This window comes from Triticum urartu, chromosome 2A (genome assembly GCF_056163025.1).
Source record: "Triticum urartu cultivar PI428250 chromosome 2A, HENAU_Tu73, whole genome shotgun sequence".
Lineage (NCBI taxonomy): Eukaryota > Viridiplantae > Streptophyta > Magnoliopsida > Poales > Poaceae > Triticum > Triticum urartu.
In genome coordinates, this window is record NC_141874.1 from 734,015,667 (window position 1) to 734,032,370 (window position 16,704).

General features: G+C 46.3%; 1 protein-coding gene across 1 annotated transcript; it reads right to left on the reverse strand.

Annotated features, from left to right (window-relative positions):
* Positions 1–1,061: 1,061 nt before the first annotated feature.
* Positions 1,062–2,573, reverse strand: LOC125534425 (CBL-interacting protein kinase 22-like). The gene has a single exon (XM_048697659.2). It carries the CDS (start codon positions 2,423–2,425, stop codon positions 1,127–1,129), a length of 1,299 nt encoding a protein of 432 aa, XP_048553616.2. The 5' UTR covers positions 2,426–2,573; the 3' UTR covers positions 1,062–1,126.
* Positions 2,574–16,704: the final 14,131 nt, after the last annotated feature.

The window sequence follows — 16,704 nt, forward strand, 5'->3', positions numbered from 1 at the left end:
TCCACATCAAGAGTGCCAATGAGATCCGGGACGGAAAACTCTTGTCTCTTATGCTTCAGCAAGGTAGCAAAGTTCCTCCATGAAGGAGGAAGCTTAGTGATGATACCTTCGGCAACAAACTTGTCTGGTAGCATACAACCGAAGTGCTCAAGTTCTCTAGCAAATGACTGTATCTCATGAGCTTGCTCAACCACGGAGCGGTCTTCAATCATCCTGTAGTCATAGAATTGCTCCATGATGTACAGCTCAGTGTCAGCATCCGAGACCCCAAACTTGGCCTGAGTGCATCCCACATATCTTTTCCATTATCAATTGACGCATAAGCATCAACTATGTTCTCACCAAGTACACTCAAGAGAGCAGCCTTAAACAGAGTATCCATTTTCTGAAAGGCTTGTGCATGTTGAGCATGAAGCTCCCCTTCAGGTTTGCCGAGAGTGGCGTCATAGCAACTCATGGTTTGAAACCACAAGACTGCTCTCACGTGCCACCTCTTATAGTGGATACCCTCAAACATAGGAGGTCTCATGGAAGCAGCAAAACCACTTGGGGTAAATTGCCTATAATAAGGTTTTTGGATTGTTGGAAATATGAGCAATTTACCAAATGATTTTATTATCAAAAATACTAGATAAAGCATGACTAATATAGTAGAGATAAAACAAGTCATGCGTTCTGACAGAGAGAAGGTAAATAGATTCTGAACAGCAGCCCGCGGCGCGGCACGGCGCGCGGCGGAGGAGGAGCGCGCGTGGATGTCCCTCTTGTTCTCATGCTCATACAAGTGGGGAAAGAACCTCCCTTATAAGGAGGTCCAACTCCCACTAAACTAGCAATGTGGGACTAAACTTTAGTAGTATCCCTTGCTTTGCCCAAATGTGCTAAGTGGGCCTCTAGGATTTATTAGGAATTTCTTAAATAGTTATTGGGCTGCCCCCAATATAGACTAAATTCCAGCATATTTGACATATGCGTGCTAATTATTTCTTTTATCATGGTTTATATTCTGAAATTAATCATGAAATTGCCTAATTTCCCAACATAGTCTAATGTGCCAACAATGCACTTCCATCGCTCATTTTTCTGATGAATATATATACTTACATTGGGTTGGAAGTTTATATGTTCAATTATTTGAGAATTTAAGACCTAGCTGAAGCCTCTCCCACAGTTCAGGTGCCTCACATGAGCTAGCTCTTTCCACCTCAACCATCACCATTTCCTCTAACAATCGACTAACCCTCACCAGGGCGATTATCTCCCTTTGGATCGCCTCAAACATGATCCCACCACACCCTACTTCTTCCTTCCTCCTCATGGCAAACCCCTCCTCGCGCCCAATCTCCTCAGCCTTATCCAGCACCAACCCAATGTCCACACCTTCTACAGCAAACCGAACCCGGTCCGGCAATGGCCCAAACAACCCGCTCAGATCGCATCCCGACGCCAACGCGATTATGTCGAACGCGTTCAGCTCCCTTACTTGCTCCATTTCCGCCTCCCATTTCATCACCTCCGGGCTAGGATCAGAGGAAGGAGCTCGGATGATGTCAAACGACGACGTCCCATCTTGTTGTACCCAAGGGTGCTCCATGATCTCACCTATCTTGATGCGCGTGTCGGCGTCTGGGTCCAGCATCCGGCCGATGAGACTGCGCAGCTCCGGCGAGAACCACCTGGGGCACCGAAATCTGCCGGAGAAGATCTTGCGGTACATGCCCATGAGGTTGCCGTCGTTGAACGGCAGGTAGCCGGCCGTGAGCGAGAAGAGCGCCACGCCCGAGGACCACACGTCCACTCCGCCGGCGTCGTACCGCTTCTTGTACAGGATCTCCGGCGCGACGTAGGCCGGGGACCCGCAGCGCGTGGCCGCGAGCCCGTCGGCGCCGAGATGCCGGTCGGCGAGGACGCACAGCCCGAAGTCCGTGAGCTTCAGGTCGCCGTGCTCGTCCAGCAGCAGGTTCTCCGGCTTCACGTCGCGGTGGAACACCCCACGAGAGTGCACGTGCGCCAGCGCGGAGACGAGCTGGACGAACAGGCGGCGCGCCGTGGGCTCGTCGAAACGGCCCCGTTCGTCCATCGCGGACAGGAGGGTGCCGCCGCGGGCGAGCTCGAGCACGAGGTAGACGGTGGAGCGGGATGCCAGGACGTCCAGGAGGCGCATGACGTGCGGGTGGCCCTGCACGCGGCGGAGCGCGGCGAGCTCCCGCTCCACGGATCGGCGCGCCGCGGCGGCCTTCTCGGGAGAGCACGGGTGGTGCGGCTTCCGGACGGCCTTGACGGCGACGGAGACGCCGGTGCGGATGTCGCGCGCGCGGTAGACTTTGGACGATCCACCCCGGCCGAGCACGCGGCCAAGCTCGTACCGGCCCTGCAGGACCTTGGAGTAGCTCTCCGCAGCGGCCGGTGAATCTTCCGGCCCCATGGCCGGCGAGATGCCAAGTGCGTGCGCTTTGTTTGTCTTCTTTCTTTAGAGTTTGTTGCCTCTGGTTTTGTGCAGGTAGGAGGGACGACTCTGCTGCCCTTTTATACAAGAGCATGCAGTTTCGCTCGACTTCCTTTGTTTCGAGAAAAGGTTTTAGGATAAATGAAGAAAAAAGGTCGCTAAACTTTTCAGTAACTTTTTTGTGAATCGGATGTATATAGAGTTATAGACACGTTTTAGTATTATTCACTCATTTCGGTATGTATGCAGTGTAATTTGAAATATTTAAAACATTTTATATTTGTGAACGGAGGAAAAATAGTCTATTTGATCGCAATAAGGAATTTAGTTTGACTAGCAATATAGAGAAGTAACATAGTTCAATAACATTCAGATTCATACTGATGATCTAGAAAAAAAATCATATTCAGACCAGTATAATTATATTAACTTTAACCAGTCTATTTTATAAAAGCAGCCAGAGTGTCACTTTGGAGACTATCTCAACATTCAGACCAGTATGATGAGAGGGTGCCTATAATGATTGGAGTTGGTTCGGTAATAAGCTAAACTAAAAGGCTGGACGCAAGATCATTCCCTCAAAAGAAAAACGTTGGAAGTAATGATCACGAGGAGCTCACCATTGAAATAAAAAGAACAGACTTCGCTATTACACTGAAGTTTGTGCAAGAAATTGGTGACACCCGATTTCAGGTCAGATACGAACAGTACAAGTTTTGCTCAGATTTGGTTGGCTTTCAACCAAATTCAAACGAACATTAACTACAACTTCTTAGCTGAACTGACAACTAAAATGAACATTTTTTGTTGGTAATTTCTTACTAGCTCCCTTCTCAAGTAGATGCCATTTTAGTTGACACTTATAGATTTATATAGAAAATGTTTTGTTGTGATTATACTTCTCCACACTTTCTTCTTCCAAAAAAGAAGGTAATGTTCATATTGAATTTTAAAGCAGCAGATAAAAGAGAAAACAACGTAATATAAGAAAGCGTGAACCTTTGGACAACTGTCATAAGTTCACTGCCGTATCAGCTTTCTATGCAGATTTCCTTAAAAGTACCGTCTAGAGTTCTACATCATGTGATGTTGACTTCTTATAACTTAACAACAAGACGACGAAGAAGAAGATTAGGACCACAGTTAATCTATTTGAGTGATTAGTTCATTGGAATCTAGACACGTTATTTGCTATAGCTTTTGTTCAATGTTAGTGTGGTTTATCGGGTATTAGGGCATCTCCAGCCGTTGGCCCCTCAGGAGGGGCAAAAAATCGCCTCCGGGGGCGCTCCGGCGCTAAACCGCGCACTGGGGGCGTGATGCCCCCAGTCACGGCGCCCACGGTTAGTCAAAAAAGTCAAATACGGCGCAAAAACGACTCAAATTTAACACAAACATTGGCGAGTTCGTTCAAACTTAAACATATTTTACAAAAAAAGAAAAAAAAACTACCGCGGGCTACCCCCGCCGTCTCCCTCGCCGCACGCCTCGCCGCCCGCCCACGCGGTTCTACATGCCGAGGAGGGTGTAGAACCGCGTGTAGTCACCGCCGTCGTCGTCGCCGCCCTCGCCTACGCCTCCGCCGTCCCTGCTGCATCCCTCCCCCGGTTGGCGCGGCGGGTTGGACGGTCCGGGGGCGTCGTCGTCATCGTCGTCGCTGTCGAGGACCACGACGCCGTGCTCGTCCTCGCGCCCACGCTTGCGGGCGGCGATTTCCTCCAGGGCCCGGCGCTGCTGGACCATCTCGTCACGGAGGTAGTCGTCCCGCGCCCACTGCAGGGCGTCCTCGTCGGAGAAGCCACGCCGGGCTATCTCCTCGTACTCCGCGGGGAGGCCGGGCTCCGGCTTGGGCTCGGCGAGGACGAAGCGGCCGGTGGGTGGGGAGGCATTGGCGCCGATGCGGACGCCGGAGCTGCGGGTGCGCGCGCTGACCGGCGTGCCCTGGGGCTCCGGCTTGACGGGGCGGAGGCAGGGCGAGCCGCCGGACGAGGAGGAGGACCCCCTGGTCTCCATGCGCCTCGGGGTCCAGGAGCTTCCCCGGCGGCGTGAGAAGGAAGGGGGGCGGGGTACTCGAGACGCGGCGTGTTGCCGCCCTCTATGTACTCGAGGACGGCTTCCAACGTGCGCCCGGGCACGCCCCACCACCGACGCCGGCCGACGGCGTTGAGCCTGCCGAAGGGCTCGACGCCATTGGTGGCCTCGAGCTGCTCGGCGTGAAGGCGGCGGAAGTAGGGCTCCCAGAGCGGGCTGTCGAGGACGTACCGTGGCCCCTTCCTCGCTGCACGCGGCAGGGACGAGCGGATGCGTGCGATCTCCGCACGCCGCGCCGCGCCAGTGGGTATCGGGGGCACCGGCACGTCGCCGGCGCTGATCCTCCACGCCCCGGGTACCCGCATGTCCAGCGGGACCGGGTACTCGGCCTCGAAAAGGAGGCAAGCCTCGCTCTTGTGAAGATGGCGGCGGCCGAATCCGTTCGCCGCCGCGCCATCGCCTGGGAAGCGCTCGGCCATGGGTGCTGGAGACGGCGAGAGAGAGAGGAGAAGGAGGAACGACGACGGCGAGAGAGAGGCGAGGGAGGAACGACGACAGCGAGAGAGTACGAGTCGCCGAGTGCTCTGGGGCGCGTCTTATATAGGCCGAGGCGCCGCCCGTGCGCGAGCCGCCGTGAGTACGCGTGGCGGGCGAGGGACGCGTGTCATCCGGTCTTCACTGCGCCGCCCGTGAGGCATCAATGGCGCAGGCTGACCGGCGCGGCAGCTTTGGCATTGATTCGCCGCGGGAAACGAGGCGATGAGGACGACAAAGGGCCGAGAAGAGGGTAGAGTCGCTGACGCGGCGGGCCCGCGGCTGTTTCGCGCCAAAACAGTTCGCCCCGGCGCCCCCGGGCGCCCCCCAGCGCGCCGGGTTCGGCCTGGGTCCGCCGACGCTGTTTTCGGCCCAAGGCGGCGAAAATCGGGCTCCTGGGACGCGACTGGACCGATTTTTCGACGCCGGCGCAAAAAAAAACGCCTGGGAAAGCCTTCCTGGGGGCGTGGCTGGAGATGCCCTTACCATGCCACGCATCACCTATTTTTTCAGACATGAACGAAGCCAAAGAACAACAACTGATAATAACCCATACATGTTAAATAAATAGGCGGCCTATCTATCGGAATCAACTACTGTGTTTTATATGAATGATTGGTGAACAATACGATCAATTTGCACCTTGTTTGATATGTTGATGGCGATGGAATAATTGTGAAGTATCATTATTGGTGTTTGGTCCACTAGGAGATTCCGTCGCAGATGCACAACAGATGCTTGAAGTGACATCATGACAGCTATTATAACTTGGTTAAATAGCCTCAGTTGGACATGTTAGCTTGTCACTACAAGAGTTTTTCAAAAAGAAAAACTTCTGAACGCACGTGAAATAAACTCTTGGCGCTCATGATCTGAGGTGACTTGTGTGGCTCAAATGAAATTGCCGTATTTATTGTATAACTATATTATGAGGTGCGTCAGATGATTAAATCAACAATATTCTTTTGGAAGTTCAGGTGGTAAATATAATTAAAATGGATCAGACATAGTACTTCTATTTTGCACTACTTCCACATTATGAGCCTTAGGCCATGTCTTAAACTCAAGCCGATGCTTGCAGTTGAAGAAAAGAAAAGAATATATGATTATATAGTTCACTTTACTAAGTCTTTTTAGTGGAACAATCACATTTTAAATTTCTTTCCATATACATGATTGGCACTCTTTTTTTAGTTGATAATAGGTACTCTTGAGGCGGAAGTTCCCTCCAATTATCTTAAAAGACATTCTGGAACAAGAGGAAACCTTCCGATTTCTGTTATCAGGAACTAGTGGAGGTGGGCAATCCTTCCTGACAAGTGATAAGATATACAGTATATCATAAATCGGTCAGTACAATAATAACTTGTTGTTCTTATCATGAGGGGTCTGGCCGTGTGGGGCATTGCTGACTATCATACAAGCAGTTTGAAAGGACAGGTATGGCTGGAAAGCAAAACAAGCAATATTATTTGATGCGCGAAAAAGACTTCTGTCCATTTCCATCCAACCAAACATCAACATAATTGAGACAATTATTGCTGGGTTTTCGCAATTATATATTGTCAAATGGTGATACACATGTTGCCTTTTCAAAACTTTCTCGTTGGTCAAATCAAATTATACAGCAAATAATTTGAGATATATTTATATAAATTGGAATGAGACTGCTTGTGAGCTCGTCTGCTCATATATTAGTAATTGAGCAAATCGTTGTCATGACTCTAGCGATTTAAGAGTAAGACTAGAGGTACGAATATTAATAAGCCTCTAGCTGAGCACTGATCAGCCTTATCGTGGCAGTTTTGGAAGCTAGCATATACCGAAGCTATTTTTCTTGAGACGGATGGTATGTCGATTTCAGAGTACTGTTTGGGCATTTAAGTTGGTGTCCAAACGTTTTTGCAGAGTAACCTAAAACACTGAAGTTTCGTATCAAAATATTTTCTCAATCATCAGATCACTAACACGTATGCTAGGATTATTTTTCTTTTCTTTTTTGAGGCAATGTCTTGGATTAACCGGGTCGGCCCGCAGGTCATTTGCGTCCCGGCCTGGCCTGCTTGGGGCACCATTACCTGGGCTGCTGCTGAGTTACACGCCGTTTGTGTAATCGGGCCATAGAGATTGAAGACCCACATATTCAAAAGAAGCTCTATAATTGAATCAAAATATAGACCTGGTCTAGTCACTCTATACTTATGGGGCCAACATTGTGTCACCTGTTGCACTCGGTAATATTGGGGTGCATCCCCTAAAAGAGGTAATGGTCACATATTTTAGGGCACATTTTACAAATGTTTTCTTTATAAAGGACAATTAATATATCAACATCAAGGTGATATCGGTTACACCTGGTCTCAGCAGCAACAAGAATCTTAAGAACAAGCCGAGACATCGAGAATGCACACAATCACATTATTGGAAAAACAAAGGGCATGACCCTGAAATATCATGATGACGCTATCAACGGCCAGGCATAGGCGATGGGACAACTACACCTTGCATGACCATTGACAACACATAGACTGCTATAAATAGGGGCGATGCCTCGGAAGGGAAGAACACACAGGCGCCGCCATCGCCGGATCTAATCTCCATGTGGTTGTGCCGGGACCCTCTAAGCTACTACCTTTGTTCCAGTTTATAACAAATTCACACCTTTTAAAAATTAACTTTGACCATCAATTATTTATTTATCTTTGGGGTAATACTTTGACCATTAGTTAGACCAATACTATATATGTTACTAGATCATTGCGCATAATTGCAACGAAGGCACAAATATTCTAATAGGTTAGCTCGTGATTTACCTGCTCATATTGTGTAAAAAAATAGTATTTTAATCGATGACCCCTTATTTTCTAAGTATTTATTGGCTTACTAAAAAAACATGGTTCTATTTGGTAAATCATTAAGACATGGGGCAGTTGATGTGGTTTTTAGGACAAACCATGAAAAACCAGAGATGGGAGAAAACATCAGAACGGAGTGATGAAGGGGAGAGGGAGGGGGTGTATTTAAGGTTGCACGAACGACAACCAAATGTAACCTCACATTTGTATTAAGTAGGAGAGACAAGACATATGAATTATACTGGCCAAAATAATCGTCTTTCTCTGTATACTTTTACGATTTTTCACGTGTCTTCTTTGGTTCTAATTTTCCCCTCTTTATCTTTATTGATTTATTTTGCTCAAAATATATTAATTTATGCTTCCTCTGTGAGCAAATATAAGATTTTTTAGGAGGTCACTACTTTAATGATCTAAAAACATTTTATATTTATTTACGGAGGGAGTACTTTTTAGTGAGCTCCTAAATGGGGCTCTCAGTGCTGGTTTAGGCTCCTGGCGCCTCAAGGCGACCAGAGTGGGCCGGCCAATCAAACCAACAGGCGCGATGAACATCTCAGGCCTGGTTCACTCGTAGCGACCACTACCTCGTGTCTGGTAGCGCCTAAGAAAACTGGTAAATGATTGACCAATTGAAAGTTCAACTTTTGACTTGAAAATTATTTTAAAATAAATCCAAAAAAATCGATTTTTTTGTGAATTCAAAATTTTCATGGCAAAAAAGTTCACAAACTTCAAAAAGATCGTGAATTTGAAACAAAAGTTCAACGATTTGCAAAAAGTTCACTGAGTTTTTAAAAAATTCATCAATTTTGAAAAAGTTCATAACTTTGAAAAAAAGTTCATCAGTCATGAAAAAGTTCATCCATTTTGAAAAGAAGTTCATGAACTTGGAAAAAAGTTCATCAATTTTAGAGAAATTTCATCGATTTTGGAAAAATATTACAAAAAATGGAAAATTTTCATTGAATTTGAAAAGGTTTGCAAATTTTTTAAAATGTTCACAAAATTTAAAAATTCATCAATTTTGAGAAAGGTTCATCATTTTTCGAATTAAATTGTGCATTTGAAAAATTAAAAAGGAAAATTTAAGGAGAAGAAAAATAAATTGAAAAGAAATAAAAAACCATAAAATAACCCGGTCCAGATTTTTATTTTTTGAAAAAACCCAGCTTCAGCGAACTAAAGAAAGAATAATAAGAAGAAAAACGAAGTAAGACGGCACAATAATTAAAGGAGTCTTAGTGGTTACTGGGTTGATCAGCGAAGGAATAGATCACAAGAATTTCCTACTTTTATGTGTCATTTTTTTAGGGAATGTCATTTTTCTTATTTTTTGAATATATTTACTGCACCCATCGCTCGTCTTGGGCCATATAGAATCGTGGGGATTGGAAAAGACGAGGAAGGGGAAAGACCGGAGGGAAGAGCTGTCATTGATAAAGATGGGTCTTTTTTAAAACAGTCAGAGAGATGGATGGGTCGGTTCACACATCTAGGAGAGGTGACGTGGCTGTATGTACATGTGGGTGACGTGGATGGCTTGCATGTCTAGATAAATTAAGTAGTGGGGATCAACTTCTTATGTATATATAGAATGAGTGGGATACAACGTTATAATATACACATATGAATACAGAAGCTATACAGTTTAACACCCTCCCTCAATCTTAGCCACTTCCTAACGAATCTAGAAGGGTAAGATTGCGCCTGCATGCCTCAGATTGTGGTAGAGGCAATGGCTTGGTGAAGATGTCTGGAAGTTGATCCTTGGAAGAGATGAACCTGATCTGTAGTTGCTTCTGAGAGACACGTTCCCGCACAAAGTGATAGTCAACTTCAATGTGTTTCGTGTGGGCATGGAATACCGGATTTGCAAAGAGGTATGTAGCACCGATGTTATCACACCAAAGGATAGGAGACTAATTGGGATATACCCAATTCCTGAAGCAAAGACTGTACCTAGATAATTTCCGCAGTAGCATTGGCCACAGCCCTATACTCAGCTTCAGTACTGCTACGTGAGACAGTAGCCTGTTTCCGAGCACTCCACGCGATCAAATTAGAGCCAAAGAACACAACATAGCCCCCCGTAGATCGCCTGTCATCCGGACTGCCAGCCCAGTCCGCATCAGACTATGCCGAGAGAGAGTCAGAGGAGTGTTGGACATATGCCCTAGAGGCAATAATAAAAGCATTATTATTATATTTCCTTGTTCATGATAATTGTCTTTATTCATGCTATAATTGTGTTATCCGGAAATCGTAATACATGTGTGAATAACAGACACCAACATGTCCCTAGTAAGCCTCTAGTTGACTAGCTCGTTGATCAACAGATAGTCATGGTTTCCTGACTATGGACATTGGATATCATTGATAACGAGATCACATCATTAGGAGAATGATGTGATGGACAAGACCCAATCCTAAACATAGCTAAAGATCGTATAGTTCGTTTGCTAGAGTTTTTCCAATGTCAAGTATCCTTTCCTTAGACCATGAGATCGTGTAACTCCCGGATACCGTAGGAGTGCTTTGGGTATACCAAAGGTCACAACGTAACTGGGTGACTATAAAGGTATACTACGGGTATCTCCGAAAGTGTCTGTTGGGTTGACACGGATCAAGACTGGGATTTGTCACTCCGTATGACGGAGAGGTATCACTGGGCCCACTCGGTAATACATCATCATAATGAGCTCAAAGTGACCAAGTGTCTGGTCATGGGATCATGCATTACGGTACGAGTAAAGTGACTTGCCGGTAACGAGATTGAACGAGGTATTGGGATATCGACGATCGAATCTCGGGCAAGTAACATATCAATTGACAAAGGGAATTGTATACGGGGTTGCTTGAATCCTCGACATCGTGGTTCATCCGATGAGATCATCGTGGAGTATGTGGGAGCCAACATGGGTATCCAGATCCCGCTGTTGGTTATTGACCGGAGAGTCGTCTCGCTCATGTCTACATATCTCCCGAACCCGTAGGGTCTACACACTTAAGGTTCGGTGACGCTAGGGTTGTAGGGATATGCATATGCAGTAATCCGAATGTTGTTCGGAGTCCCGGATGAGATCCCGGACGTCACGAGGAGTTCCAGAATGGTCCGGAGGTAAATAATTATATATAGGAAGTGCTATTTCGGCCATCGGGACAAGTTTCGGGGTTATCGGTATTGTACCGGGACCACCGGAAGGGTCCCGGGGGTCCATCGGGTGGGTCCACCTGCCCTGGGGGGCCACATGGGCTATAGGGGGTGCGCCTTGGCCTACATGGGCCAAGGGCACCAGCCCCAAGGGCCCATGCGCCTAGGGTTTCACAAAAGGGAAGAGTCCCAATAGTGGAAGGCACCTCCTAGGTGCCTTGGGGGGAGGGAAACCTCCCTGGCCGCCGCCCCTCCTAGGAGATTGGATCTCCTAGGGCCGGCGCCCCCCCTTTGGCCCTCCTATATATAGTGGGGGAAGGAGGGCTCTTCATACACGCCTTTGGTTGCCTCCTTCTCCCTCTCCAACACCTCCTCCTCCTCCATAGTGCTTAGCGAAGCCCTGACGGAGTACTGCAGCTCCATCACCACCACGCCGTCGTGCTGCTGCTGGAGCCATCTTCCTCAACCTCTCCTTCCCCCTTGCTGGATCAAGAAGAAGGAGACGTCACGCTAACCGTACGTGTGTTGAACGCGGAGGTGCCGTCCGTTCGACGCTAAGATCTCCGGTGATTTGGATCACGTCGTGTTCGACTACATCATCCCCGTTCTTTGAACGCTTCTGCTCGCGATCTACAAAGGTATGTAGATGCATCCGATCACTCGTTGCTAGATGAACTCATAGATGGATCTTGGTGAAACCGTAGGAAAATTTTTGTTTTCTGCAACGTTCCCCAACAGTGGCATCATGAGCTAGGTCTATGCGTAGTTCTTCTTGCGCGGGTAGAACACAATTGGTTGTGGGCGTAGATGTTGTCAACTTTCTTGCCGCTACTAGTCTTATCTTGCTTCAACGGTATTGTGGGATGAAGCGGCCCGGACCAACCTTACACGTATGCTTACGTGAGACCGGTTCCACCGACTAACATGCACTAGTTGCATAAGGTGGCTGGCGGGTGTCTGTCTCTCCTACTTTAGTTGGAGCGGATTCGATGAAAAGGGTCCTTATGAAGGGTAAATAGAAGTTGACAAATCACGTTGTGGCTTTCACGTAGGTAAGAAGACATTCTTGCTAGAACCCTATTTCAGCCACGTAAAACTTGCAACAACAATTAGAGGACGTCTAACTTGTTTTTGCAGCAAGTGCTTTGTGATATGATATGGCCAAAGTTGTGATGAATGATGAATGACATATATGTGATGTATGAGGTGTTCATGCTATTGTAATAGGAATCACGACTTGCATGTCGATGAGTATGACAACCGGCAGGAGCCATAGGAGTTGTCTTTATTTTTGTATGACCTGCGTGTCATTGAGAAACGCCATGTAAATTACTTTACTTTATTGCTAAACGCGTTAGCCATAGTAGTAGAAGTAATAGTTGGCGAGCAACTTCATGGAGACACGATGATGGAGATCATGGTGTCAAGCCAGTGACAAGATGATCATGGAGCCCCAAGATGGAGATCAAAGGAGCTATGTGATATTGGCCATATCATGTCACTATTATTATTTGATTGCATGTGATGTTTATCATGTTTTGCATCTTGTTTACTTAGAATGACGGTAGTAAATAAGATGAGCCCTCATAATAATTTCAAGAAAGTGTTCCCCCTAACTGTGCACCGTTGCGACAGTTCGTTGTTTCAATGCACCACGTGATGATCGGGTGTTTGATCCAAACGTTCACATACAACGGGTGTAAGACAGATTTACACATGCAAACACTTAGGTTGACTTGACGAGCCTAGCATGTGTATAGACATGGCCTCGGAACACAGAAGACCGAAAGGTCGAGCATGAGTCGTATAGAAGATACGATCAACATGAAGATGTTCACCGACGTTGACTAGTCCGTCTCACGTGATGATCGAACACGGCCTAGTTGACTCGGATCATGTTATACTTAGATGACTAGAAGAGGGATGTCTATCTAAGTGGGAGTTCATTAAATAATTTGATTAGATGAACTTAATTATCATGAACTTAGTCTAAAATATTTACAATATGTCTTGTAGATCAAATGGCCAATGTAGTCCTCAACTTCAACGCGTTCCTAGAGAAAACCAAGCTGAAAGACGATGGCAGCAACTATACGGACTGGGTCCGAAACCTGAGGATCATCCTCATAGCTGCCAAGAAAGATTATGTCCTACAAGCACCGCTCGGTGATCCACCCGTCCCACAGAACCAAGACGTTATGAACGCTTGGCAGACACGTGCTGATGACTACTCCCTCGTTCAGTGCGGCATGCTTTACAGTTTAGAGCCGGGGCTCCAAAAGCGTTTTGAGAGACATGGAGCATATGAGATGTTCGAAGAGCTGAAAATGGTTTTTCAAGCTCATGCCCGGGTCAAGAGATATGAAGTCTCCAACAAATTCTTTAGCTGTAAGATGGAGGAAAATAGTTCTGTCAGTGAGCACATACTCACTATGTCTGGGTTACATAACCGCTTGACTCAGCTGGGAGTTAATCTCCCGGATGATGCGGTCATTGACAGAATCCTCCAGTCGCTTCCACCAAGCTACAAAAGCTTTGTGATGAACTTCAATATGCAGGGGATGGAAAAGACCATTCCTGAGGTATTTGCAATGCTGAAATCAGCAGAGGTAGAAGTCAAGAAGGAACATCAAGTGTTGATGGTCAATAAAACCACTAAGTTCAAGAAGGGCAAGGGTAAAAAGAACTTCAAGAAGGACGGCAAGGGAGTTGCCGTGCCCGGCAAGCAAGTTGCTGGGAAAAAGCCAAAGAATGGACCCAAGCCCGAGACTGAGTGCTTTTATTGCAAGGGAAGTGGTCACTGGAAGCGGAACTGCCCCAAATACTTAGCGGACAAGAAGGCCGACAAAACAAAAGGTATATATGATATACATGTAATTGATGTGTACCTTACTAGTACCCTTAGTAGCTCCTGGGTATTTGATACCGGTGCAGTTGCTCACATTTGCAACTCAAAGCAGGGGCTGCGGAATAAGCGGAGACTGGCAAAGGACGAGGTGACGATGCGCGTCGGGAATGGTTCCAAGGTCAATGTGATCGCCGTCGGCACGCTACCTCTATATTTGCCTTCGGGATTAGTTTTAAACCTTAATAATTGTTATTTAGTGCCAGCTTTGAGCATGAACATTGTATCGGGATCTCGTTTAATTCGAGATGGCTACTCATTTAAATCTGAGAATAATGGTTGTTTTATTTATATGAGAGATATGTTTTATGGTCATGCTCCTATGGTGAATGGTTTATTCTTAATGAATCTCGAGCGTAATGCTACACATATTCATAGTGTGAGTACCAAAAGATGTAAAGTTGATAATGATAGTCCCACATACTTGTGGCACTGCCGCCTTGGTCACATAGGTGTCAAACGCATGAAGAAGCTCCATGCAGATGGACTTTTAGAGTCTCTTGATTATGAATCATTTGACACGTGCGAACCATGCCTCATGGGTAAGATGACCAAGACTCCGTTCTCAGGAACAATGGAGCGAGCAACCAACTTATTGGAAATCATACATACTTATGTGTGCGGTCCAATGAGTGTTGAGGCTCGCGGTGGCTATCGTTATGTTCTCACCCTCACTGATGATTTGAGTAGATATGGGTATATCTACTTAATGAAACACAAGTCTGAAACCTTTGAAAAGTTCAAGGAATTTCAGAGTGAGGTTGAGAATCAACGTGACAGGAAAATCAAGTTTCTACGATCAGATCGTGGAGGAGAATACTTGAGTCACGAATTTGGCACACACTTGAGAAAATGTGGAATAGTTTCACAACTCACGCCGCCTGGAACACCTCAGCATAATGGTGTGTCCAAACATCGTAATCGCACTCTATTAGATATGGTGCGATCTATGATGTCTCTTACCGATTTACTGGTGTCTTTTTGGGGCTATGCTTTAGAGACTGCCGCATTCACTTTAAATAGGGCTCCGTCAAAATCCGTTGAGACGACACCGTTTGAATTATGGTTTGGGAAGAAACCTAAGTTGTCGTTTCTAAAAGTTTGGGGATGCGATGCTTATGTCAAGAAACTTCAACCTGAAAAGCTCGAACCCAAGTCGGAAAAATGCGTCTTCATAGGATACCCTAAAGAAACTGTTGGGTATACCTTCTACCTCAAATCCGAAGGCAAGATCTTTGTTGCCAAGAATGGATTCTTTCTAGAGAAAGAGTTTCTTTTGAAAGAAGTAAGTGGGAGGAAAGTAGAACTTGATGAAGTATTACCTCTTGAACCGGAAAATGGCGCAACTCAAGAAAATGTTCCTGAGGTGCCTGCACCGACTAGAGAGGAAGTCATTGATGATGATCAAGATACTTCTGATCAAGCTCCTACTGAAATTCGAAGGTCCACAAGGACACGTTCCGCACCAGAGTGGTACGGCAACCCTGTCTTGGAAATCATGTTGTTAGACAACGGTGAACCTTCGAACTATGAAGAGGCGATGGCGGGCCCGGATTCCGACAAATGGCTAGAAGCCATGAAATCCGAGATAGGATCCATGTATGAAAATGAAGTATGGACTTTGACTGACTTGCCCGTTGAACAGCGAGCCATAGAAAATAAATGGATCTTTAAGAAGAAGACAGACGCGGATGGTAATGTGACCATCTATAAAGCTCGGCTTGTCGCTAAGGGTTATCGACAAGTTCAAGGGGTTGACTACGATGAGACTTTCTCACCGGTAGCGAAGCTAAAGTCCGTCCGAATCATGTTAGCAATTGCCGCATTTTACGATTATGAAATATGGCAAATGGACGTCAAAACGGCATTCCTTAATGGTTTCCTTAAGGAAGAATTGTATATGATGCAGCCGGAAGGTTTTGTCGATCCTAAGAATGCTGACAAAGTGTGCAAGCTCCAACGCTCGATTTATGGGCTGGTGCAAGCATCTCGGAGTTGGAACATTCGCTTTGATGAGATGATCAAAGCGTTTGGGTTTACGCAGACTTATGGAGAAGCCTGCGTTTACAAGAAAGTGAGTGGGAGCTCTGTAGCATTTCTCATACTATATGTAGACGACATACTTTTGATGGGAAATGATATAGAACTCTTGGACAGCATCAAGGCCTACTTGAATAAGAGTTTTTCAATGAAGGACCTTGGAGAAGCCGCTTATATATTAGGCATCAAGATCTATAGAGATAGATCAAGAGCCTCATAGGTCTTTCACAAAGCACATACCTTGATAAGATATTGAAGAAGTTCAATATGGATCAGTCTAAGAAGGGGTCCTTGCCTGTGTTACAAGGTATAAAATTGAGCTCAGCTCAATGTCCGACCACGGCAGAAGATATAGAAGAGATGAGTGTCATCCCCTATGCCTCAGCCATAGGTTCTATTATGTATGCCATGCTGTGTACCAGACCTGATGTAAACCTTGCCGTAAGTTTGGTAGGAAGGTACCAAAGTAATGCCGGCAAGGAACACTGGACAGCGGTCAAGAATATCCTGAAGTACCTGAAAAGGACTAAGGAAATGTTTCTCGTTTATGGAGGTGACGAAGAGCTCGTCGTAAAGGGTTACGTCGACGCTAGCTTCGACACAGATCTGGATGACTCTAAGTCACAAACCGGATACATGTATATTTTGAATGGTGGGGCAGTAAGCTGGTGCAGTTGCAAGCAGAGCGTCGTGGCGGGATCTACATGTGAAGCGGAGTACATGGCAGCCTCGGAGGCAG

What these genes read in the sequence shown, in the direction of transcription:
- LOC125534425 (XM_048697659.2), bottom strand. Translation starts at nt 2,425, where the DNA reads ATGGGGCCGGAAGATTCACCGGCCGCTGCGGAGAGCTACTCCAAGGTC.